Source organism: Myotis daubentonii, chromosome 4 (assembly GCF_963259705.1).
Source record: "Myotis daubentonii chromosome 4, mMyoDau2.1, whole genome shotgun sequence".
Taxonomy (NCBI): Eukaryota; Metazoa; Chordata; class Mammalia; order Chiroptera; family Vespertilionidae; genus Myotis; species Myotis daubentonii.
The window spans coordinates 7,323,969-7,349,482 of record NC_081843.1 but is presented as its reverse complement, the minus strand read 5'-3'; the positions used below and the strand labels follow the sequence as shown (position 1 = coordinate 7,349,482).

At 44.9% G+C, this 25,514-nt stretch overlaps 1 protein-coding gene across 7 annotated transcripts in view; it reads left to right on the top strand.

Moving 5' to 3' along the window:
* ARHGAP17 (Rho GTPase activating protein 17) overlaps nt 1-25,514 on the top strand; it is an 84,292-nt gene that overhangs the window by 13,039 nt on the left and 45,739 nt on the right. For all 7 annotated transcript variants that reach the window (XR_009452460.1, XR_009452459.1, XM_059692131.1 and 4 more), the window contains exon 2: nt 23,263-23,302. Coding sequence is in view for 5 of the 7 variants with exons in the window: in XM_059692131.1 (XP_059548114.1) it covers nt 23,263-23,302 (40 nt within the window). In the remaining 2 variants the exon portion in view is untranslated. The remainder of the gene's footprint in view (nt 1-23,262; nt 23,303-25,514) is intronic.

Genomic DNA, 25,514 nt, shown 5'->3' with positions numbered 1-25,514 from the left:
TTCCTCACCTTTTTTGAGCTACACACCTTTTGGTATGTCTGATATTTGAGCCTTTATTGTGTCTTAGTCATAAAATTGGCAGGTGATCTTAAAAGCAGAGTGCTGAATTTGCAGTAGCCCAACTGTACCGGAACGGAATGGAGAAAACGATGGCACTGCCCTTGAATGAGGAAGGAATTAGAAGAGAACGCTGAGAATGGTGAGAGGAGTGGCAGTATGCTAACACAGCCTCTAAAGAAGTGGCGCAGTCCTGGGCAGTGGACTTAATCACACGCAGTCTGTGAGTCCTGGAGCAGTCTTCAGGCATGGAAACCCTGCTGCTGTGGATTTAGAGGGAGGTTCTCACAGCCCTCTTCTTAGAAAAATCATCCACACCCACGTTTGCACATGATCTCACGGACTTCACAGACATCCCCAAGCCTACGCACAAGCACAGGATGAAAGAAAACCCAGTATGGTTCCACTCAGAAGCCTGCTAGTTAGTGGGCCTACTAGTTAGCTATGGCTCCCAGGCTGTGAACTGCTCTCTATATGTGCTCTCACATCTGCTCGCGTTCTGCTCATCTCCAAAACACACTCGCCGTCTGTATGAGAGCCTCCCTCCAAAAGCAGAAATCTGCTGCTTTCGATGAGATTTTGTGATCACATCAAATTACTTTCCCTTAACAATCAGCTTGGGGGTGATTAGTTAGTTAAGTTGTGTTTTAAAACTTTCAGACATGGGCTTAAAAACAACAAACTGCTTTTGTGGGGTGCAGTAGAGGGCATGTTGGGCTGGGTTGAGCCCTCTGTGCTATTGGCTAGCTCGCTCTCTGAACTTGGCTGAATCTCCCTGCAGTGCTTCCACACTGGCAAGTCAGCTCCTGGTACCGCACGGAACAAGCCTGGTGTGTGGGAGAAGCTGGTGTGTGATAAGGAGGCATCATAAGAGACGGGAAAATTGTCAGGTTAGATATCCCCTCACCACTACAGGCCAAAAGAAATTGCATACAGATGGAGAGTTTCCTGAAAAAAAAAAACACACACACCAAAAAACAAAGAATAACAATCAACAACCGTAAAATAAGTAGAGGAAAATATGGAAAGATTTCATGCTCTGGTATGAAAGTGCGGAGAATGAGCAATAAAAGATAACCGATAGCCCAGCTGGTCTGACTCAGTGGTTGAGCATCAACCTGTGAACCAGGAGGTCGATCACAGGTTTGATTCCCGGTCAGGGCACATGCCTGGGTTGCGGGCTTGATCCCCATTGTGGGGCATGCAGGAGGCAGCCAGTCAATGATTCTTCTCATCATTGATGTTTCTATTTCTCCATCTCTCTTCCTCTCTGAAATCAATAAAAATACATTTTAAAAAAGATAGCCTATAGATTTAGCCCACAATAATTAAATTCATCATTAAAATTATGATGAATGATTAACTGGAAACAGTTGAGAATGGCCACAACAGAGGATTAGTCTTCTTAAAGTAGAAAGCTCTCTTAGTTTAAAGAACTCCACTCAAATATCATGAGCAGAAAGACTACAGATGAAAGACCGGTAACTAGTAAATATATGAGAGTCTTCAAAATTACAAGCAGGTGAAGAAGCACAAAGCTTGAGACTTCTTTTCACTTACCAGATTGGCACAGTTCAGTAATATGTTACTGCCTTGGGAGAGGGGAGAAACGCTGTGTGACATACTGCTGGGGAATGGCATCTTTTCCAGAGATGTTGGCCGTTGTGTCTTAAGACACTTCTAAAATCTGAACCCTAATTCGTCCACCATCTCCTACCCTTTCAGATTCCTCTTTCCCAAACAGTTTCTCCTGCCCTTTGTCCAGCCAGTCCCCTTCCATGGGGCCTCAGGCAGGCAGTCTCTGCTGGACATCACTTCCAGAGCTCTGTCCGGCCCGGCGGGCCTTCTCACAACAGTGGCCTGACTCGTGTATTGTTTTGGCTTCTTCACTCCTGTACCTGGGGTGTAGGGTGTGGCCCGGAGAGACCATCCAGTTTGGAAGGTTAGCACCGCCAAAATTTTGCAGCCTCCAAGCTCAGCTGGGCTTTTACTACGCCTTCCAGCCCTTGGCTGGTTTCCCCTCCCATTTTCCTAAGTGCCTTTGCCAGACTTTTACTTCTCAGACCTACTCCACCCTCTCCAGACACACCCACTCTCCTCATTTCCCGAGAAAACTGGATGCTGCCCCATTTCCCACTCCGCTCCAGAGTACCAGTCTTCATGGTCATCATGGCTTCCCGCTTGTCACCCCCCCACCCCCCATGCCAGTGCCCCAGCTCTCCTTCATTGTCAGCCTTCCTCCTCCACTGGCTCTTTCTGCTTCAATGCCCCGCACACTCAGGTTTTTTCTTAGCTTTCTTCTGTCTTCATGTGACCTTGCTTCTTCCTCCCTCTCCATCCACGCCCTGCATCTTGGTTCCGACAGCCATTCTCACATTTTCCTGTCCAGTCAGTCGCTGGTCCTTGCTTCACTGACACCACGCTCCGCTTCTGCCCTCCCTGCCCTCCCTGGGACTCCTCCTTTGTTCCCAGAAGAGCTTTGGCTCTTCATCGGATGTGTTCCCAGCACTTCTGTGTTTAGTCTTCACCTTCTCTGCAGAACCTGCATTCTGATGAGTTCCCTGATTCCGTGTCTGCTGCTGCTGCCCACGGCACGCTCCGCATTTCCCGTCCAGTGCCCTGTCTGCTGCTGCTGCCCACAGCACGCTCCGCATCTCCCGTCCAGTGCCCTGTCTGCTGCTGCCCACAGCACGCTCCGCATCTCCCGTCCAGTGCCCTGTCTGCTGCTGCCCACGGCACGCTCCGCATCTCCCGTCCAGTTCCTTTGTGATGCTGCAGAGGCACACAGCCACACCCACCAGGGCATCTCTGCCTGAGTGTGTGGTCAGCAGACCCTTTCAGCTCAGTATTTCTGGAACTGACCTCTTTGGCTCATCCTCAAATCCTCCTGATTTTTTTGGGTTGATTTTTCTTTGTTAAATGGCATTTAAATATATAAAATAAATATCAAAAATATAAGTCTTTGTTTTACTATGGTTGCAAATATCAAAAAATTTCTATATGTGACACGGCACCAGAGTTAAGTTAGGGTTTTTCAAAATGCTGACACGCCGAGCTCAAAAGGTTCGCCATCACTGGTCTAGTCAGTTACTCAAGTTGGAAACTTGGTGACCCTTCCAGGCTTTTTGATCTCACTCCCACCCATACCATGTCACGTGCTCCTGTTCATTGTACCTTAGTAATAGCTCCGTCCCTCCACTTACTCAGTGCTTTCTCATTTGGTGGGTGGCCTCCTCCTTTCCTACTTGGGTCTCATGCTTAGAAGTGTCTTAATGTTCTCCTCAGTGTCCCCGACCTCCACGCATCTCCCATACTGCTGCCAGAAAGACCCTGCTCCCAAAACAGTTGTCATAATGACAGCTTACATTTATTTGGGTGCTTACTGTGTGCCAGGCACTCTTCCAGGTGCCAGCAAAATGGTCCTGCCCCCTTTTTCCAGGTGAGAAAACAGGCACATCTGAGGTCACAGAGCTAGTAAGTCTGCCTCCAGAGTCTGTACTCTTACCTACCACGTCATAACAAGAGAAACCATGTTCTGAGCTTTCTAGCAACTAGCACATTGCATATATCTCTCTTTTAGTCCTTCTGACTGTATAAATCAGAAACTCTTAATATTTCTATTTTTCCAGGTGGGAAATAGAGGCACAGAGATGTTAAGTAACCTGCTCATAGTTAAACAGCTTTTAGATGCACTGGGCTTTGAGCCCCAGCAACATTGCTCCAGGCTCTCCCTCTTAGCCAGTTCACCCACCTACAAGGGTTACCTCAGATGTGCCTACAAATTCTGAACTCAGGGTTTTCTGGGTATCCTCCTCTTCTGCTTGCAGGATCATGGATGGCAAAGGAGATAGGCATGTATGAGACGGCCTTGCTAATAAAGAGAATTTGTGACAAGAAGAAGAGACCAGCATCCTGTTTGACCCACATCCAGATATGATGAAGTACTAGGTTGCCCAGTAATGCAGCAGAAATTCCTATGCCTGCTTAAAATGCTCCTTTCCGATCACTCTCCTCCTGCCACGGTATTGATGGATTTCATAGTTTGAAATTTTTGATAAGTTCTTAGCACAACTAGCATAACAACCTGTTACAGCACAGGATTGCACTGTTGTCTGCCGTCAGTTCCTGAGATTGTTCATGGCAGGACAGTTCTCTGATGAGGGAGGAACTGAGGACATTATGGGAGGCAGTCTGGTTTAAGAGGTGGGCTGGATGCTGTGCTTATTCCTTCTCCCCCATTATAATCTAAAAATTTAAATGTTAGAAAAGATATGCTTAAAAATTCTTGGAAATTAAGAAATGTGCAGAAAGCTGTTCAGAAGAAGTCTTATTGAGGAGTAGCTCCGTGACGAGTAAAGCAAGTGCCGTTTTCCTTGTTCATTTATTGTTGACGGCAGGACAGTAGGATGTAAGGAAAATCTTCAGAAAGGCTATTGCATCAAAATTAAAAAGCAGGCTCCCAAGGAAAGATACAGAGTTCTTGGAAATTCAAAACTATATAATACTGTCACCAGTTAATAAAACGTTTTAGGGGGAAGGGAAGGGAGTAAAGCGAGTTTATGTGTTCTTTCATTTCCCAGGAGATAGGACTCCCTCAGAAATCCTATATAATAAAGCCCTAGTATGCAAATCGAAGGAACAGCTGAACGACTGGCAGAACAACCGTTTGCTGTGACATGCACTGACCACCAGGGGGCAGACGCTCAACGCAGGAGCTGTCCCTGGTTGGGGGCAGCTCCTGTGTTGAGTGTCTGCACCCCCCTGCCAGAGGGAGGCAACTGGCAGCAACAATTGGGGGGCAGACCTGGCCAGTGGGCGTCACCAGGCCACCAACCAAGGCGGGTGCCAGTGTGGGCCGCCTGATCCCCCCGCCCGCCGGTTGCCCCACAGATTGGCCCTGATCGCCGTCCAGGCCTAGGGACCCTACCCTATCTATTGGGAACAGTGTCTTAGATTTAAAAATTAAAACCTGGCAAGGCTACTCTAACACAAAAAACAGGATGATGCAGCGATGACATGCATGGACTCTGGCTGGCACATTCTGTGGTCAGCCCTGATTCTGACACTTATAACTGTGTGACAAAACCAATTACTTAACTTCTCTCTGCCTTAGTTTCCACCCGTAAGATGGGGGAAATGGCACTACTGCCCTCAGAAGGATCATGTTATGTACTACTTTTTATAATCAGGGCAAAATGTAGCTGCCCGTACAACAGCAAGATGCGTTTCACCTGTATGAAAAGTATGCTCACTGATGCATGCAGCATCCCGGATTGCAAGAGGGATGTCCGATGTGGGGATCGGGCCTAAACCGGCAGTCAGACATCCCCTGAGGGCGCAGGCTGGGCTGAGGGACTCCCCCCACCCCCTGTGCACGAATTTCATGCACTGGGCCTCTAGTAACACTAATAAAACAAAGAAGAGTTGTTTACTAGGTTGTTACAGAGTCAGAAGAGGAGCCTTTCTCTTGCTCTAAATCTCCCATCCCATTAACATGACTACATTATGTCAGTGATCTTCAACCGGTATGCCACACAAATTTTAGAACCTGCAATACCAGACTATTTAGTCCGGGGCACTGGCCTCTTTTCCCTTAGATTGTAAAAAAAAAAAAAAAAAAAAAAAAGACAACAGCCTATACAACATAGCTGTCCAGTGTGAATAACTCAAAATTATACCTATTTTTGGGGTCAGATTGGCAAAACATTTTTGGTGTGCTGCAGAATTCTAGTAATTAGTTTATGTGCCATGAGATGAAAAAAGTTAAAAATCACTGTGTTATGTTGATCTTCACCCAGAAAGACTGCCACCTTTGTGCCTTTTTTGGCAACCATAAGGTTCTTTCCATTAACCAAATGGTTCTTAGTAACTAGGGGGAATTTTGAAGCCCCCCCCCACACACACTTGATTTGGCAGTATCTCTAGACATTTCTGGTGGTTATCACTGGGTGACCATAATGTCAGTACATAGTGCCAAGGCTGAGAAATAGTTAGCTGTCAGTTGTACAGCAGACTTGCAGCTCGGACTTTTCCTTTATCTCCCAAGTATCCTAATACTTTCCTAGAAAGTAGATAAAATCTCCAACTCTTTATTGTGCCAAATCTGCCTGCACAGTGAAATTTAAGAATGACACTTAGTGGGACAAAAAATGTCTGCAGTTAGAATGACTGGGACATCTTTCTGCCGCTCTCTGCCATGTCCGTCTGTCTGGCTCTCTCTCCCAGGGACTTGGGTGCAGTCTCCAGCCTTCTCTGACCAGGGCTGCAGCAGTCGTGACTAATCAGAGTTGGCATGGGAAGTAAAGCTATTTGCCACTCTTCCCTAAGAGGTCTCCCCACCCCAAACTGGTTCAGCATAGATGTCCTATGCCTCGTTTTGTCCCCATTTCCCTCCTGCTCCCCACTTCCATATTGTAGTGAGATCTTTAGGGGGTGAAGTTCTTTTCAACTTTGTCTCTCCAAAAATGTCATTCTTTTGCCTTAATCTTTTAAAAAAATATTTTTAAAATTGATTTTAGAGAGGAAGGGAGAGGGAGAGAGAGATAGAGACATCAATGATGAGAGAGAATCATTGATCGGCTGCCTCCTGCATGCCTCCTACTGGGGATTGAGCCTGTGTCCCAACCGGGAATCAAACCATGACCTCCTGGTTCATATATCAACACTCAACCACTGAACCACACCGGCCTGGCTTGCCTTCATATTTGAGGAATATTTTCATTTATTTATTTTAAATATATTTTATTGATTTTTTACAGAGAGGAAGGGAGAGAGAGAGAGAGTTAGAAACATCGATGAGAGAGAAACATTGATCAGCTGCCTCCAGCACATCTCCTACTGGGGATCTGCCCGCAACCCAGGTACATGCCCTTGACCGGAATCGAACCTGGGACCCTTCAGTCCGCAGGCCGACGCTCTATCCACTGAGCCAAACCGGTTTCGGCAGGAATATTTTCATTTAATGTAAGATTGTAGGTTGGCTATTTTTTCTTTCAGCACTTTAAAGATGCCATTCCATTGTTATCTGGTCTTGTATCCCTGAGGATAAGCCAGCCATCATTTCTACTGTTGCCCCTCGTATGTGAAATACCCGCCCCCCCCGCCATCTGCTTTTAACATATATATATTTTTATGTCTGTTTTTTAGCAGTTTGACCTTGATCTTCTTAGGTGTTTTTGTGTGTGTGTTTATCCTGCTTAGAGTTCTCTGAGTTTGGGTCAGTGAGTTGATATTGTTCATTAATTTTGGGAACATCTCAGCCATCAAGATTCTTCAATATTTCTTCTGTCCACGTTCTCTCTCTCTCTTCCCTCTGGCTCTCTAATTCACACACAATATGCAGTCACACTCGGTTTGTGAACGTTTCTTTCCCATCTTTAACAGTTCACTTCTCAACCCGACAACCTTTTCATGCTGATGCCTGTATGATCTCATGCGTCTCTCAGGCGACAAACAAAGGAGAGAATGCGAGAACATGAATCAGTTTACTGCTGTTAATATCTCAGGAAATTGTGCTGTGAATATTTTCATGTTTTTTTGCTTTTGTTACTGCTTATCACTATTACTAAATTTTCATTTTTTACTGTACATTTTATTTCCTTTTTGTTAAATTTTCATTTCCATGTCATCCTTTTTGTTTTTGAAGTACTTGTTTTTAGATTAAACAGTACGTTAGACAGGTCCTGTATATAAGAAAGGTTAAAATGGAATCATTTGAGGGTCTGGAACGGATTAATTCAGTTTACTAGTACATTTTTTTCTAACGGGAAGAAGTGCTCGGTTTTCGAACAGTCTTCTGGAATGAATGAAGTTCCAGAACGGAGGGTCCACTGAGACGTTTGATAGTGTCCCTCAAATCCTGCATACTTTGTTCCGGTTTTTTTCTTTTTGTATTTTAGTGTAGATAATTTGTTTCAATTTCCAAAACTGCTGAAATCCCTCTACTGCATTCTGTCCACATTCTTCACCGGCTCCTTTCACATATTTTATCATGGCTGTTTGAAAGTCTCTGCAAGATCATTTCAACATCTTGCCTCTCTTTGGATTTAGTTCTGTTGACTGCCTTCTGTCTTGAAAAGGCCTGTGTTTTCTGTTGTTTTGCCCCATTCCCCAAGGTAAGTTTGCAGAAACTGAGCAACATGCCTTTTCGCTGCCAGGCTGCTCGTGTGAGGACTCCAGTCCATCTAGCCCAAGCCTGTTGGTGCGTGAGTCTGGGCTTCATGGTTACTTTTGGTACCTTCAGTTCTCCACAGGCTTCAGTTTCTTTGAGGCAGGATGAAAACTCTCTCTGGCAGGCGTGTTTATCTCAGTTCTCTGTGCCATACCCTCACACTGTGCCATAGGACTTGTGACTGCACCGAGAGCTTTTCTCAGTCCCCTGCCTGATGCCCACGGTCAGGGGCAGAGTGCTGCCGGGTTGCCCTCAGTTCCCTCCCTTTGCTCGCAGACTTCAGCAGGCCCATGCACCTGAGGGGGGGGGGGGGCGTTTCTTCCCCTGGCAGATCACCTGTGTCCATTCTTCTGCTCTCTCTCACCTTTGCCCTCCCTCACTGCCTTAATGCACCCTTCTGCTAGCCAACCTGCACACTTCTAACTTCACCTTATCTCTTAGGTCTCAAAAGCCATCACCAGTTTCAGAGAACCTTTCTGGTATCCTGGCTCTGCATTGATGCCCTCCTGTCATCTCTGTAACCACTGGCAAGTTAGTTAACTTTTTTATGCCTAGGTTTCTCATCTCTAAAGTGGGTGTAATACTGTCGGTCTCCTGGTTATCTTCAGGATTAAGTGAGTTAAAATGTGTGAAGCACCTGAACATAGAAGTTAACAGGATGTCTGGAGCACACTTGCTCAGATTCAGAGCCTAGCTGACAACAAATAAACTTCTGTGTGCCTCGATGTCATCATCTGTAATGTGGAGACAGTAATACATACCCCATGGAGTTATTGTGAACTTTAGAGGAATGGATCCTTGCAGAGCACCTACAGCAGTGTCAAGCACATGGTAGAGCTCGGTAAACGTTAGCTGGGATGCTGGTGACGCCACCCCCTTCTCCCAGAGGGCCGTTGGGATCTTGTCCGAGCTCTTGCTGTAGGGAGTGTGAGCCCTTATTGTCCGCACAGGGGCCACATCTCTTACTTGTGATGGCTCATGGAAGGGAACCCACACATGCTTCCTTAATGACCAACCGAGTGAAAGGTTAGCGGTGAAGCACGCCGGCTAGCAGCCTGTGGTTGAGCCTGGTGATGGGCTGCACGGCTGCACTCAGTTATTGCATTACTCTCAGTGTCCTTTTGAGTCAAAGCCTCGTTTAAAAATGGTGAATTTTCTATTTTGAGTCATCTGCAGCGTCCTCTCAGCTACCAAGCTGTGGTGTTGGAACACTTTTCTTTGACCTTTAAAAAAGGGCAAGTGAAGATTTATGGTGTTCTCCGCCCAGAATCCACCCAGCATCCCTTAAAGCAGCCTCACCCCAGTTTTCCCTTAATTTAGTGCATCACCCTAATCATAAAACTTTCTGGGCTACATCTGTGACGTGTATTCCTTGTAGAAACCAAAGGTCCACACTTACCCAATTTCTCAGCATTATATGCTTTTTAAGAATAGGTAATGCTCCCCGGCTGGTGTGGTTCAGTGGTTTAGTGTCGGCCTATGAACCAGGAGGTCAAGGTTTGATTCCTGGTCAGAGCACATTCCCCGGGTTGCGGACTTGAGCCCCAGTACGGGGCGTGCAGGAGGCAACCCGTTGATGGTTCTCATTATTGATGTTTCTATCTCTTCTCCTTTCCTCTCTGAAATCAATAAAAATATATTTTAAAAAAGAATAGGTAATGTTTATTGTTGTTGGCAAAGCACAGTTTTAAAGGTTTTAAAATATTCTTTTGTTTGCTGTCTTATTGTGGTCTTTTAAAAGTTGTGTGAGATTCTTGATGCAAATATAAAAGTGAGGTGCTGAAAGGCCCAGCTATATGTATTTTTAGATCATAAGATTAGTTTGTAATGGAGCTAGGACCAGCATCTAGCATGAAAATTAATTAAGAAAGACTCAGGCTTGGTCATTGATTTTGAAATTTTGAAATTGTTCTCATTCTGAGGGCCCAAAGACTATATGTGTGTGTGTGTGTGTGTGAAATCTTCACTAGAGAGTATTTTTTCCATTGCTTTTCAGAAAGAGTAGAAGGGAGGGAGGGAGAGAGAGAGAAACCTCAATGTGAGAGAGACACATTGACTGCTTATCTCTTGCACACACCCTGACTAGGGGTAGGGAGCGAACCCGCAGCCCAGGTATGTGCCCTTGACAGGGAATCAAACCTGCAACCTTCAGTGCTCGGGCTGACGCTCTAACCACTGAGCAACAGCAACCAGGGCTGTATGTATTTTATTTAATGGATGCCTGCCTCAGTTTCCACTCCTATGAAATAGGGGTAATAACAGTTTCCCCATAAGAGTACAAAGTAAAATATGTGAAATACTTTCATAAGAGAAGAATGTGCAAATGCAAAGTACTGCTTAAATTTCTTTTTATGACTTATCTTTTGACCAGAGAGAGAGCTCCTTATTTTATGAATTTTTTGAACTTTCTAAAATGTTTTTTAAGTTGATAGTTTATCGCCAGTGCTTCTGCCACACTATTTCTGTGTGGTACTTACCTACAATAGTGGTAAGTCCTTATTGGCCAGGATCAGGTTGTGAGTCTGTTCTTACCTGTCCCATGGATAGCTGCAGAGCACCCCCTACTTGCCCCGAGGTCTCCCTGCCTCCATTCTGACTCTGCTACCAGAACTGCCATTCTGAAGTTCAGATCTGAGTTTCAGATCTGCCACTCCATTGTGGAGAAACCGTCAGTGGCTCCCCACTGCCTCCCAGTCCTTAGCAGGCAGTGCCTTTCAGCCGGTCCCACACCCCCTATTCTGTTCCCCAGTGCAGGACCCCTCCAGATCCCCTGCCGTGTGCTCTTTGGCTGTGTCTGTCTTATCTGACATCTGCTCGGACTGCTCCCCTGTGAAGCCGTTCCTGGCCACACAGCGCATGGCTCTTGTCTCTGCTCCCAGCACTCTGAAGAAGTTGGGGGTTTACATCCCTGCCTTTCCCATCAGCTCCCCAAGGATGGGACTGTGGCTCATTTCTCTCTTCTCCTTCCTCCCCAGTTCTTGACATTCAGTGAGAGCTCCCCGAGTACGGGCTGAGTGAGTGGAGATCTAAGTATATTGTGGCAGGTCCATCCTGAGATGGTTTCTATCTCGAGGTCTTGAGGCCCTCCCTCTCTGAGCGCACCTGAGCACCCAGCACTGGCGTTTGTACAGCCTCTTCACCGGCAGCGCGAACACGGCCGCGGGACACATTGATCCTTTGATGCAGGGTTTTGTCAGCTCACCACACTTGTTCCCTAAGTTTCTGTGTATTGTGCGCCTGTGTCTTTGGTGGCCTCCAGCCCACGCAGCGTTACCACAACCAGCCCTTTGTTTTAAGTGAGCTGCCTGCCTTGCTCCTGCTCTAAGTTTGACACAGCCTCCTGTCTTTGTGATGTCTCGGCTCTACCATAACTTCCTGCAGAAGAAGCTAGAACTGCTTGAATACCTGTGGAAAGGTCATTCTGAGATAAGACTTGCTGCTTGGGATTTATCTGATGCTGATTATTTGTTGTCTCAGAATAGCTCATGTCCATGAACCCTCACTGAGTACCAGGGACCAATTTGATGAGATAAATGGGGTAAATGAGATAACTGTTGGTTCTAAACAGCCACTATGTGGTGGCACGATCATCCCTTCTAGTTTACAGTAGGATCACTCCATTGTACGGTGGAGGCGTCGACTCACCTTTATAGTTCACCAAGCGACAACCCTGGGCTCAAGCCCGGTCTGTGTAACTCCAGAGCCCTAACCCTAGCTCCACTGCACAGTCTCCTTCGTCTTTGCTAAAGATGAAACTTAGAATCTGTAATCTATCAGCTTCTTATCACTCAGCTTCCTCTGCCTACGAAGGCAAGACAACCATGAATCATACACGAGACACATTCCAGGCGGTCTTGACTAGAAAAGGGTGTTTATGGCCTGTTCTACAGGAACCCTGCAGACCATCTGCTGCTGCCCACCACTTACTGCCGGGCCCTCTTCCTACCTGTCCTGGTAGTCACTCCGCCACCTGGCAGCTCTCGGTATTCTGACCTTCCCGTGTGGGGGTTCTCAGTGGGGACTGCACTTGGAGTGGAAAGGGGAGCTTTTAAAAAGCCAGGCCCCGCCCCCAGAGGCTTCTATTCAGTCATTCTGGGTGGGAGTCCAGGTAGTATTCATTTTTTAACATGTTAAGCGCCCAGTCCGTCACTGGTGACTGACACTATACTTTCCGTCCGGAAGACAAAACAGGCTGGGCGCTTCACGTGTTAAACAACTCTTTTTGAGATCTAAAGCCCATGTGTGCTGACTTAGGAGGAAGCGTTGGAAGCGAGCCTGCACAACCTGTCTGCAGATGCAGGGCGCCTCCCCGCGCGGCCAGAGCTGAGCCCCTGGCGCCCAGTAGCCTTGCCTTTGGCACTTTTGCTTTAGATTTTCTTGTGGGGCTTTTCAGCTCCTCCGGGCCTCTTGCACTGTCATGGCAGCAAACGGCCCTCCTCCACGTGCTCCCAGGTCTTAGCTCCGTGTCTACTGTCCTCATTGTGATACTTCGCAAAATATTTCTCACATATTTTTGCTTGCTTAAATAAATTTGGAAATTTCAAACTCAGCTGCCTCCAGATCCAAGCAGGTACTAAACATGACTAGAGCAGGGTCGGTAGAGAGGGACTTGGAAGTTCCTTGAGAGACCATTGAGGGGAGGCCCACAGTGTGCTGGTGGCCTCGAAGTTTCCTTCTGACTTGCCATAAGCAGGAATGGTTTATTGGTGGAGCTTTGAGACAACACGTGGTTACAGCAGGGCTAGCAAATAGGTTCCACTTCATGTGCTGGGGGAAAACCAGCTGACCAAACAGAAAGCTTCAGGGATACGCTCACACTTGTAGAAAAACGATAACACTCAGTTCCATTTATTCTGACATACAGCAGTCATCCTCGGCACTGATTGGAGTTCAAATAATATTATGGACAGTCAGGTAGGTTGATAAGAGTTTGTTATTGTTTAAAATAAAAAATAATTGTTACCTTAGAGAAGCTGTCAATATGTGGGCAAAATTCCATCATTTAAGGAAATAATTCAGAGTATAGAACTATTAGATGTGTTTTGCCCATGTTATCAAAATATTTTCTATTGGACCATTTTTCCTTCTGATAAATACTCCCCCCTTCTTTTCAGTGTTATGCATGGGGGTGATTTTTTTCCTTTCCCATACTATCTCATTAGAGTTCTTTAAACTCTTTTAAGACTTTTAAAACTACTTTGTGGAATATGTAACAAATTGCTTCATTTATTGTCAGAGGATCCTTTATTTTTAAAATCCAATTCTGTGGATTTCAGGTTCCTTCCCAGAAATTTGAGACAGCTAATCTACTGAAATAAAACAGGACAAATTCACCCTGGCTCACTATGAAATGAAACGTGTGCCTTCCCACTGGGCGCCAAGGCTCAAGTGGGTTTTGTGCACACCTGTAACAGGAGATGACAATGCTACATAGCCTGGTTCCCAGCAGCATGAAATGCATTGGTTGGCTGTCGGTCTGGCCACGGTAATTTCACTGCATGAAGTGATCATGTACTGTTGACCTATGTCATATTGAGGTGCCTCAGTAGATGGGCTAGAATTTTTGTTACTCATAAAAGATGCAGCTAAGTATTTTCACGTAGCCAGAATTTAAAATCAGTTTGTTAAATGTTTTCTCCATGTCCCATTTCTTTTTTAAAATATTAATTGGTATGTCTAAGTGAATGTGTAAGTAAAAAAGACAGCAGAACTATGATCTGTGAATTTGTAACCCACAGCATACAGTGCTGTGATCTCGGGACCGGTGATGTTTAGTATGTTGGCCCATGTTTGCCCTCCTGGGTGGAGAGTATGCTGAGTGGTAGGAAGGCGAGCTGTCCCAAGGCCTCAGGGTGGCTGTAAGGATTGACAAGGAGCAATTTTGTGGCATCTTGAAAAGCCAGTGCCACGCAACTTCTGAAACAGGTTGGGAAAGCGCAGAAATCCCCTTTCAACGTAAGAGTTGGGAAGTGTTGAAAGGGAATGGCGTCCAGTCTGAACCACGCTCCACCTGTACCCAGATCAGAGGCTGGCACACTGTGGCCTTTGGCAGATCTGGCTGCAGTGGCTCAGAGTGGTGTTTGCATTCTGAAATGGTTGGGGAAAATCAAAAGAAGAATAATACTTAATGGCTTACGAGAATTGTGTGAGTTCACGTTTCCGAGCCCCTAACAACGTGTATTGGGACACCACCAGGTCCATTAATTTATTTGTGTCGGTGGCTGTCATGCTACAGCAGTGGAGCTGAGTACTCGTGGCAGAAGACCGTGTGGCCTGCAAGCCTGAAATGCTTATTGTGTGGTCTTGCTAATGCCTGGCATAGACGATTGTACTTCTTCAGACCTTGTCCTGAAGTCTGTTTATAAGTAGGGATTAGAGGGAAACAATCATTGTAATATTTCAGCATTTAGGGGGGCTCATGGAGGGACAAAAATGGGGAGGTGGAGGACAGACATAATTTCTGATCTCTCTGTCACCACTGTCACCAGCACTGGGCTGTGCCTCCACATTGGACTCTTATTATCAGAGTCAGCCACCCCCACTCATTTTGGCAGCTGCTTCGCGAACATGAGGCAGAATGTCTAGGAAGAGAAAATATGCTTCCAGACGGGCCTCACATACCAGGCCTGCCAGCGAGGCTACCACCAGGCTGCTTCCCGGCCTAGTGCTATTGAACTTTCTTCTTGCTACATGTTTTGAAACCTAGAATATTTTCAAACCTTATTATATCAGTGTGACAGTCATTTACTTTTTTATTTACTCATTCGATGTGTATTTATTAAGTACGTACTGTGTGTCAGGCAGTTGCTAAGCTAAGGCTCTGGGAGAGGCCAACGCCCACCTTAGCCCTCACTCGGCTAGTGGGGCGGAGGTCAGTGACGCTCTGCTCAGAAGATCGCAGCATGAGAAGGTGTGGACTTGAGCATCTATTCCCTTGGCTCCCGGAATCCATGCTTTCTGGAAATGTGTGTGTTCTGAATGCATAGTGAGAAACAGTGATGCTTCGTAATAGTGGCGTTTGGCATTTGAGCATAGTGGTGACAGAAACTCCTCTAGAAATTAATCTATAGATTGATATGCAAATTGTCAGGCCGGCTGGGAATTTTCCTTTGACCCTGTCTCCTAGTTGAAGCATTTTCTGATGGACTGCTTCAGATTGGGAATGTTCCTGTTTTCTCCCGGTCAGGTGAGTGGGCCAAGAGTCACATCCTGTTAAAGGAGATTGCAGGGGGGCCGTTACCACAGCTAGTCCAGGGAAAGGCGAACATATTAAGGCCAGCACAGCACTGCTTTTAGGTTTTGAGAATTATGAGGAGAAATCTTAGGCTTTACCAACAAGTGATAAATACATGAAAAATCCTGCCTGACCTAAGCCTCGATTGAATGACGAGTTAAATTGCACAGTGACTTGCATAGGAAAAAACAACCCCCAGAGTAAAATGGTGAGTGGGACCTGCCTTCCTGCTTGTATTGTTTTTCCAGTTACAGACAGGAAACATTCAAGTGGAGTGTTTCCAAGCACAGAACATTGGACACAAAGAAGGCTCTGACAAAGCAGAAAAACCCACTATAAAATGTTTAAGTCTGTGAGTGAAATGTCTGCTTTAAAACCTATGAGGAAGCATCATCATTATTATTTTTTAAAATATATTTTTATTGATTTTAGAGAGGAAGGTAGAGGGAAAGACAGATAGAAACATCAATGATGAGAGAGAATCATTGATCGACTGCCTCCTGCACACCCCACACTGGGGATCGAGCCCGCAGGCCCGCAAGCCGGGCCTGTGCCCTGACCGGGAACCGAACATTGACTTCCTGTTTCGTAGATCTTTACTCAACTTCTGAGCCATGCTGACCAGGCGCAAGCATTATTTTTTTAGTTGGATAACTTTGACTACCACTTTATTGTTTTGGTCTTTAGATGCCTTGACAAATTGAATATATTGTTCTCCCTTGCTTTACTAATGAATTTAAAAAAAAAACATCAAAAATAACACGTCTCAGTAAGAACCAAATTCCTTTGGCTAATGTACATGCTCTTTGGTTGGACACCTGGGCCAGTATTCTGAATAATCTGTGGACTTTCCTTAGGTAAGAGTTCCATGTCTCAGGTAAAGGTGAACGGACACCCAGTTCAGCATGAAAGGGTTGAGCCTCTGACCAGGACAGTAATGAGGAGGATCAGGTCATTGGGCCATATATTGAGTGAGGTGGGGATGGTGGTGGTTCTCTAAAATAAAGGTGAAGTTGGACAGGCCAATGGGGACATCTTTGAGGAAGGAAACCATTTATATTACATTCTGGAATCATAATTATTCTGGAATCTAGTTAGCCTGGAGGTCAAATCACCCCCGGTATTGCCGACATCAATCAAGGCTTAACTACAACAAGACTGCGCACAAAGACCACTAGGAGGTGTACCAAGAAAGCATAAAAAATGCGGAGACAAAGAAACAGGACAAAACTGTCAATGGAGGATATTGAGTTCAGAACCACACTTTAAAGGTCTCTTAAGAACTGTCTAGAAGCCGCCGATAAATGTAGTGAGATCCTCAAGAAAACTAATGAGACCCTCGATGTTATGATAAAGAACCAACTAGAAATTAAGCATACACGGACTGAAATAACGAATACTATACAGACTCCCAACAGCAGACCAGAGGAGCGCAAGAATCAAGGCAAAGATTTGAAATGCGAAGAAGCAAAAAACACCCAACCGGAAAAGCAAAATGAAAAAAGAATCCGAAAATACAAAGATAGTGTAAGGAGCCTCTGGGACAGCTTCAAGCGTACCAACATCAGAATTATAAGGGTGCCAGAAGATGAGAGAGACCAAGATATTGAAAACCTATTTGAAGAAATAATGACAGAAAACTTCCCTCACCTGGTGAAAGAAATAGACTTACAGGTCCAGGAAGCGCAGAGAACCCCAAACAAAAGGAATCCAAAGAGGACCACACCAAGACACATCATCATTAAAATGCCAAGAGCAAAAGACAAAGAGAGAATCTTAAAAGCAGCAAGAGAAAGAAAGTCAGTTACCTACAAGGGAATACCCATACGACTGTCAGCTGATTTCTCAACAGAAACGTTGCAGGCCAGAAGGGAATGGCAAGAAATATTCAAAGTGATGAATACCAAGAACCTACAACCAAGATTACTTTATCCAGCAAAGCTATCATTCAGAACGGAAGGTCAGATAAAGAGCTTCACAGATAAGGAAAAGCTAAAGGAGTTCATCACCACCAAACCAGTATTATATGAAATGCTGAAAGGTATCCTTTAAGAAGAGGAAGAAGAAAAAGGTAAAGATACAAATTATGAACAACAAACATGCATCTATCAACAAGTGAATCTAAGAATCAAGTGAATAAATAATCTGGTGATCATAATAGAATCAGGGACATAGAAAGGGAATGGACTGACTATTCTTGGGGGGAAAGGGGTGTGGGAGATGCGGGAAGAGACTGGACAAAAATCGTGCACCTATGGATGAGGACAGTGGATGGGGAGTGAGGGTGGAGGGTGGGGCGGGAACTGGGAGGAGGGGAGTTATGGGGGGAAAAAAGAGGAACAAATGTAATAATCTGAACAATAAAGATTTAATTTAAAAAAAATTTAAAAACAAAGAAAAGAAAATGAACAAAGTGGAAAGTTGGTTCTGTGCAAAGATGAATAAAATTTATAAAAAAAAATAATAATTATTCTGGAATCATAATTTGTCACTTAAAAGTAATCTTTCTTAGATGTCTCATATTCATGAATTGGAAGAATTAATATTGTTAAAATGTCCATGCTACTCAAAGTGATTTATGGGTCAATATATATATATATATATATATATATATATATATAGTCCATTTATATTGAATTTCAATGGCATATTTCACAGAAATAGAAAAATGATCTTAAAATTCATATGGAAGCACAAAAGACACTAAAGAGCCAAAGCAATCTTGAGCAAGAAGGACAAGGCATCGCACTTCCTGATTTCAAACTATATTATGAAGCTGTAGTAATCAAAACAGTACAGTACTGGCATAAAGACAGACATACAGCCCAATGGGACAGAATAGAACCACACATATATGGTCAACTATTGACAAGGGCACCAAGAATATGCAATAGGGAAAGGATGGTCTCTTTAATGAAATGGTGCTGGAAAAATAGATATCTTCATGCAAAAGAATGAAACTGAACTCCTACCTTATACCACTCACAAAAATTAACTCAGAATGGATTAAAGAGTAAAAGGTAAGACCTGAAATCCTAAAACTCCTAGAAGAAAACAGGGAAGCCTTTTGAAGTTGGTCTTGGCAATGATGTAATGGTTGTGACACTGTCAGCATGACTCAGTGGCTAAGCATCGACCTATGAACCAGGAGGTCACGGTTTGAGCACATGCCTAGCTTGCGGTCTCCATCCCCAGTGGGGCGTGCAGGAGGTAACTGATCAATGATTCTCTATTATCATTGATGTTTCTATCTCTCTCCCTCTCCTTTCCTCTCTGAAATCAATAAAAATATATTTAAAAAAAAAGAAAAACAAAACCCCCGAAGACACAAACACACACATTAGCTTAGGCCTACACAGGGCCAGGATCACCTCTTCCACCTCCGCTTCCTGCCCACTGGAAGTGTTCGGTGGTAACGCATGGAGCTGTCATCTGTGGTAATCATGCCTTCTTCTGGGTACCTCCCAAAGCACCTGCCCCTGGCTCTCTGCCAGGCAGTGTCACTTTTCAGAAGTAGGTCCACGGTGCTTTGCTTGGTTTCTTTTTTTTTTTCCTTCATAGATTTGCTTGTTAGAAGATAATGTACCATGAGCATTCCCTCTCTATTAATGAAAACCTTTCAGTGTTGGGGTCCATGTTTTTAAAACATTTTAAAGAGCTGGTTGAGGTCTGCCAAAACATCTGCTGAATCGAACCCTTCACTATGACTTTCCTTGGGGTTCTTTTTCTTCTGCAGTTTCTTTTTCTCTTGCCTCCTCTTCAGCTGTATTCCTGTTCAGTTCCAACAACTCCTCATTAGTCAGTTCCTCCGGAACCACCTCTCCGAGCTCTTCTGTGTCACCCTCTTCCACACCCAGGTTTAAGTTATTTCCATCTCCACCACAGCCTTGTTGATTTTTGCAACCTTTATGCAACTACATCGCAATGGCTACAGCATCATGATGGTACAGCATCAGCAGGCAATGGGAATTCTTAGCTTCATTATAATCTTACGGGACTACCGGTGTGTGTGTGTGTGTGTGTGTGTGTGTGTGTGTGTGTGCGCGCGCGCTGTCTCTTGTTAACCAATACGCCATTATGCGGGGCATGATTGCAGACATTTTTCAAAAAAAGATATATAAATGGCTAATAGGTATATGAAAAACCACTGTGAGATATCACCTCACATCTGTTAGGATGTCTGTTATCAAAAAGACAAGAAATAACTAATGTTAGAATATGGAGAAATTAGAACACTTTTACACTGTTGGTGTAAATTGGTACAACCACCATGGAAAACAGTATGGAGGCTCCTCAAAAAATTAAAAATAGAACTACCTTATTTATGGTCCAGCAATCTCAGTTCTGGGTATATATCTGAAGGAAATAAAATCAGTATCTCAGAGATGTCTGCACTTGTATGTTCAATGCAGCATTATTCACAATAGCCAAGCTGTGAAAACGACCTACCGTTGTGTGAAAGGACAAAGATGGTACACGCACACATCCTGGAATATTACTCAGCCACGAGAAAGAAGGAATCCTGTCATTTGCAACATGGTGAACCTGGAGGACATATACAAGTGAAATAAGCCAGACACAGACAAAAACTATGATCTCACTTACATGTGGAATAAAAATAAAAATGAATTCATTGAAACAGAGAGTACAATCATAGTTGCCAGGAGCTAGGGAGTGGGGGAAACGGGGAGATGTTGGTCAGAGGATACAAACCTTCAGTTGTAAGATGAGTAAGTTCTGGGATCTAATGTATGCATGGTGACCACAGCTCATAATAGTGTATTATATACTGGAAGTTTACTAAGCATTCTTACAACTGGAACAACAAGGGTAACTGTAGGAGGTGACAGATGAGTTTGTGATAATCATTTCACAGTGTAAATCAGATCATCACATTGTATACTTTAAATAGATATAGTTTTGTTTGTCAATTATACCTCAGTAAAGCTGGGAGAAAAAGTAATCTCTTCTGATTATAGGTAATTTTAAATAATTTCAGTAAACACTAAAATCTGGTTAAGATGCATTGGAAATCTTTCTAAAATTTTATCAATGCAATATACAGTGTCCACAAAGGCAGGAGACATAGTGCAAATTTATTTTTGAACAGCGTGTACACATTTTCATATATTTTTCAGCCTCCAGATACCTTTTTTAGGTAAAAGGCTCTAAATTTAAAGCAAAGGGTCCAGTTGCTAATTTGTAAGTGGGAAAATAATGCTGATTTGCCTTGTGTTTTGGATACTCTGAGGTATGTGTTTTGTTGTACTTTTGTAGGTTGGCGGTTGGACCCAGTGCTTTAAAGTAGTTACGCTTCACTTAAAATCAGATCAAGCATGTCACTTGAAAATGTAACTAACATTATTTTTAAAAATGTGAAACTATGTATCTGTGTAGTTTAGACAGTCAAATACCATAGAAGGCTTATCACAAAGTAGAGTGGGTTCTCCCCCACACACCCCACTCTCCTAGCTGAGATTCCGCAACCAAAGAGGCAGCTCCTTTCACATTGTAGCTGTTTATTCCGGCATTTACTCATTCATGTTTATAAATATGTGTAAACTGCTACCCTTTGAGTTATCAAGTTTAGGTATAATTTATTGACCTCTTATAAATGATGGCTTAGGGTTCTTGTGTAACCTTCCTCTCTGCTTCTGCTCCCTATCTTGCCAATACAGTTACATTACAATTTTTGGATTTATTACTATTCATTATCACAGCAAATCAATTATTTGAAGGTGAGCATAGAAGTGTATTATGATTATCTTTCTGATGGACTTTCTGGGGTTTTTTTCTGAAGTTAATACTTGCTTTTTTGTGTGTGTGGCTGTTGCAGTGCTGTGCCCATAAATGTTTTAACATCTGAATCCCCTCCTACCCCACAAAAACCCTGATTTGTATTGTTTGCGCTTATTTGCATTGTTTTTTATTTTTCTTTTCAAATTACCAGTGTGAGGCCCCTGAACAAGGAGCTAGGAAAAGTTGCATGCAGTGGTTCTGCGTGAATCCCAGCACACTCCTGCTGACACCCCACACTGGGATTGTAGCACACGCTTCCCTCCTCTTTGGTTACAGTTTTGAGATAAGTTCATTTCAGCCCAGCCAGCCTTGCTCAGTGGTTGAGCATCAAAGTCACGAAGTCACGGTTCGATTCCCCATCAGGGCACATGCCCGTCTTGTAAGCGCCATCCCCAGTGTGGGGTCTGCAGGCTGCAGCCAATCAGTGATTCTCTCTCATCATTGATGTTTCCATCTCTCTCTCCCTCTCCCTTCCTCAATCTGAAATCAATAAAAATATATTGAAAAATAAATATATAAAATAAGTTCATTTCATAAGAGGACAGACTTGCCCTGAATCTCTTCTTTTGAACTTATGAATACAGCTGACCCTGGAACAACACGGGTTTGAACTGCACAGGCCCATTTATTTAAAGATCTTTTTTAATACTAGTAAATACTAAAAATGTATATTCTTTCTCTGTCTTTATTGTAAGAATACAGTGTACAATACATATTACAGACAAAGTATGTGTTAACTGTTACAGCAAGGCTTCCGGTTGAGTAGGCTGTTAGTGAGCTTTGGGAGAGTGAAAAGTTGTCTGTGCATTTCTGGCTGTCAGGGTATTTGCTGCTCCTAATCCTTGTTGTTCAGGGTCCATTGTGTGCTGATGGGAGTTGGGAGTTTCCTGTGTGTACACTTACCCTCGCAGAGGGCAGAGGTGCAGAGGTTCTGCCAAGGTGTGCAGGGCCCGGCTCAGAGAAGACACTGTCCAAATCCCACAGTCCCTGGAGGTGCTTTGCTGGAGACAGGGACAGGCTATGGGGCGCAGGCGCACGGCGGGAAGCTGCGGCGGTCTCATGCCAGGTCTGTCCTTGTTAGTTGACTGCTGGGGTTCTTTTTGAGGCTGGTTCCTTGAGCTCATAGGCCAGCTGAGCCCTGGCATCCACTTTCCTAACTGGCGTGACTACCTGTGTTTGGCACTTCAGCACGCCTGGCCCTGCATGCTAGTGAGCTCTAGGCTGGCAGAGTTTGGTCTGCTGCTTGCAGGGCCTGTTCAGAGAGCTGAGAGTTGACCTCCTCGGGAGCCAGGGCCTTGCCCTGCTGCAGGCCCTGCTCCTCTAGACCTGGGAGATATTGGAGTCGGATCAGAGTTCGGTTTCCTGCAGAAACTGGTGAGGGAGCCACTCCCGTGGCCATCCAAGTCAGTGGGCACTGCTGTGGCAGCGGGTATTGGAGACCTCTGTGGCAATCTCGGTTTTATGCGTAGGCTGGGGGTGTGCACCACCATACTGGTCGCAGCTGGCGCTCTTCTGGGCCGGCAATGTTTTTAGGTCATTTTAGTGGATTCCATTCACTTTCTGGGTTCATGGCTTTTCCTTTTCTTGCAATAGTTCCTGGGCAAGATAAGCACTTCCATTCTGCAATATATCTTATACAAAGGCTCAGAATTCCGGGTTCATTGCCTCCCCTTTCTCTGCCACTCCCCAATGTTGAGGACGGCAACAGACTTTTTCCTTTCTCTTAGAAATGTCCCTGTTTATTTCCAAGAGACGTGGTAGGTTTGTTAAATGGCTTGGTTTAAATCACTATTTGAGTCAGGAGTCCAAATGTCACTTAGATTGTAGTAAAACAACAGGTTTTGCTTAAGTTGTCCTCTGATGTAAAAATTGGTAGAATTTCTCCGCTTGTTACATTCATTTCTGCCTGTTTTGTTTTAAATTCTGGGGTTATAATTATTAATTGTCCTGAGTTGCTTTTCATTTCTGGATCTCTAACTCTGAACTTTAATTTTCCCCACAGAGCTGAGAAAACAGAAGTCCTCAGTGAAGATCTGCTACAGGTAACTAAATTAAGTATTTTTAAAATGTCCTGTTTAAAGGCATGTCAAAAAAAAATCCATAGGTGAGAGCTGAAGCTTATGGGGTTTTTTTAAAGCCTAAAGCAGAATGACATGGGTTAGCATGGTTTGAGCAGGAAAGAACGGCCGTTGAGTTGCATGGTGATAAAGGGGATGTGAAACTGGTCACGCTGTGTTGTTCACAGGGGCTGGCCCTGCTTTCTAGCGCCAGGTGTTGGAGTGGGGGTGGGGGCCTGGTCACAGGTGTGGGCAGGTCGGGGGGCTGGAGTTTGCTGCTGTGATGAGGCCCTTGATGGGAGAGGCCCTGCCAGCTGCAGCAGAGGCCCCACTGGCTTCATCCTAGAGTTGTGTGGGGTTTTTTGTTTGTTTTTGGTTAATCCTCACCCAAGGATATTTTTTTAAAATATATTTTATTGATTTTTTACAGAGAGGAAGAGAGAGGGATAGAGAGTTAGAAACATTGATTAGAGAGATACATTGATCAGCTGCCTCCTGCACACCCCCTACTGGGGATGTGCCCGTAACCAAGGTACATGCCCTTGACTGGAATCGAACCTGGGACCCTTCAGTCCGCAGGCCAATGCTCTATCCACTGAGCCAAACCGGTTAGGGCAAGGATATTTTTTTCCATTGATTTTTTTTTTAGAGAGAGTGGAAGGGAGGGAGGGGGGAAAGAGAAACAGCAATGTAAGAGAGATACATCAATTGGTTGTCTCCCACACATACTCCACTGGGGATGGGGATCGAATCTGCATCCCAGGTATGTGCTGTTGGCCTTCGATGTGCGGGCAGACACTCTAACCCAGCCGTGGGCAAACTACGGCCCGTTGGAAATGAATAAAACTGAAAAAAAAAAAAAAAAAAAAGACCGTACCCTTTTATGTAATGATGTTTACTTTGAATTTATATTAGTTCACACAAACACTCCATCCATGATTTTGTTCCGGCCCTCCAGTCCAGTTTAAGAACCCATTGTGGCCCTCGAGTCAAAAAATTTGCCCACCCCTGCTCTAACCACTGAATTACACATGTGGCCAGGGCTCATCCTAGAGTTTTTTATTTTTTATTGATTTCAGAGAGGAAGGGAGAGGGAGAGAGAGATAGAAACATCAGTAATGAGAGAGAATCATTGATCGGCTGCCTCCTGCACGCCCCCCACTGGGGACTGAGCCTGCAACCCAGGCATGTGCCCTTGACCAGAATGGAAACTAGGACCCATCAGTCCGCAGGCTGGCGCTCTATCCACTGAGCCAATCCAACCAGGGCCTAGAGTTTTGACTCCTTGCGCCCTCTTACAGTCTGGCTCCCCGACTGAGTTGAGTTGGGCCCTGTGGGACTTAGGGTCTCAGTGACAGTTGACTGGATGTGTCAGAATCACCATGAGGCAATAGGGGGTGGCCTCAAGTCATTAGCTCAAACTTTCTTTCCTCTTTGTAGGGAGAGGCGTTGCTGCCCAGGGCTTGAGCCAGGTCCACTCCCCTCCATCTCTCAAGAGGTTTCCCTAACTTTAGGGTTGGGTTGAAGGTCCTGGGCCCTTGATACATATCACTTCACCTACCCTACTCCATCCCCACCCACACCAGACACTTCAGGAAGGACAGAACCCTCCTCACCTGCCTCCTTGGTCTCATGTCTGTAATCTGCCCGTCTGCTCCGGGCGTCCCCGAGGACCAAAGGCCTGCTCCCTGGTGACTCTCTCCCTGTGCAGGAAGGCGCATAATTTTTTAAAAAATGCTGCTTCTACCACATCAGGCCGCAACGTCCTAATTATGACAGCCGTCTGCAGTAGAATATTTTAAGAGCACAGTTTCATTTCTTTATTTTTTTTATTTTTGGAGGACTGGAAGTTTTCATTAAGGATTAGAAGCCCCCTCCCCCCAAAGATTTATTAAAGAACTAGAGGCCCGGTGCACAAAAATTTGTGCACTCAGCGGGGAGGGGGGCCCCTCAGCCCGGCCTGTGCCCTCTCGCAGTCTGGGACCCTTCAGGAGATAACGACCTGCTGGCTTAGGCCTGCTCCCGGGTGGCAGAGGGCAGGCCCAATCCCTAGGTGCAGCCCCTGGTCGGGCTCAGAGCAGGGCCGATTGGGGAGTTGGGGCGCCACCCCCTGTCATACACAGAGCAGGGCGATCGGGAGGTTGTGATTCCACCCTCAGTCACGCTCAGGGTAGGACCGATTGGGGGGTTGGGGCAC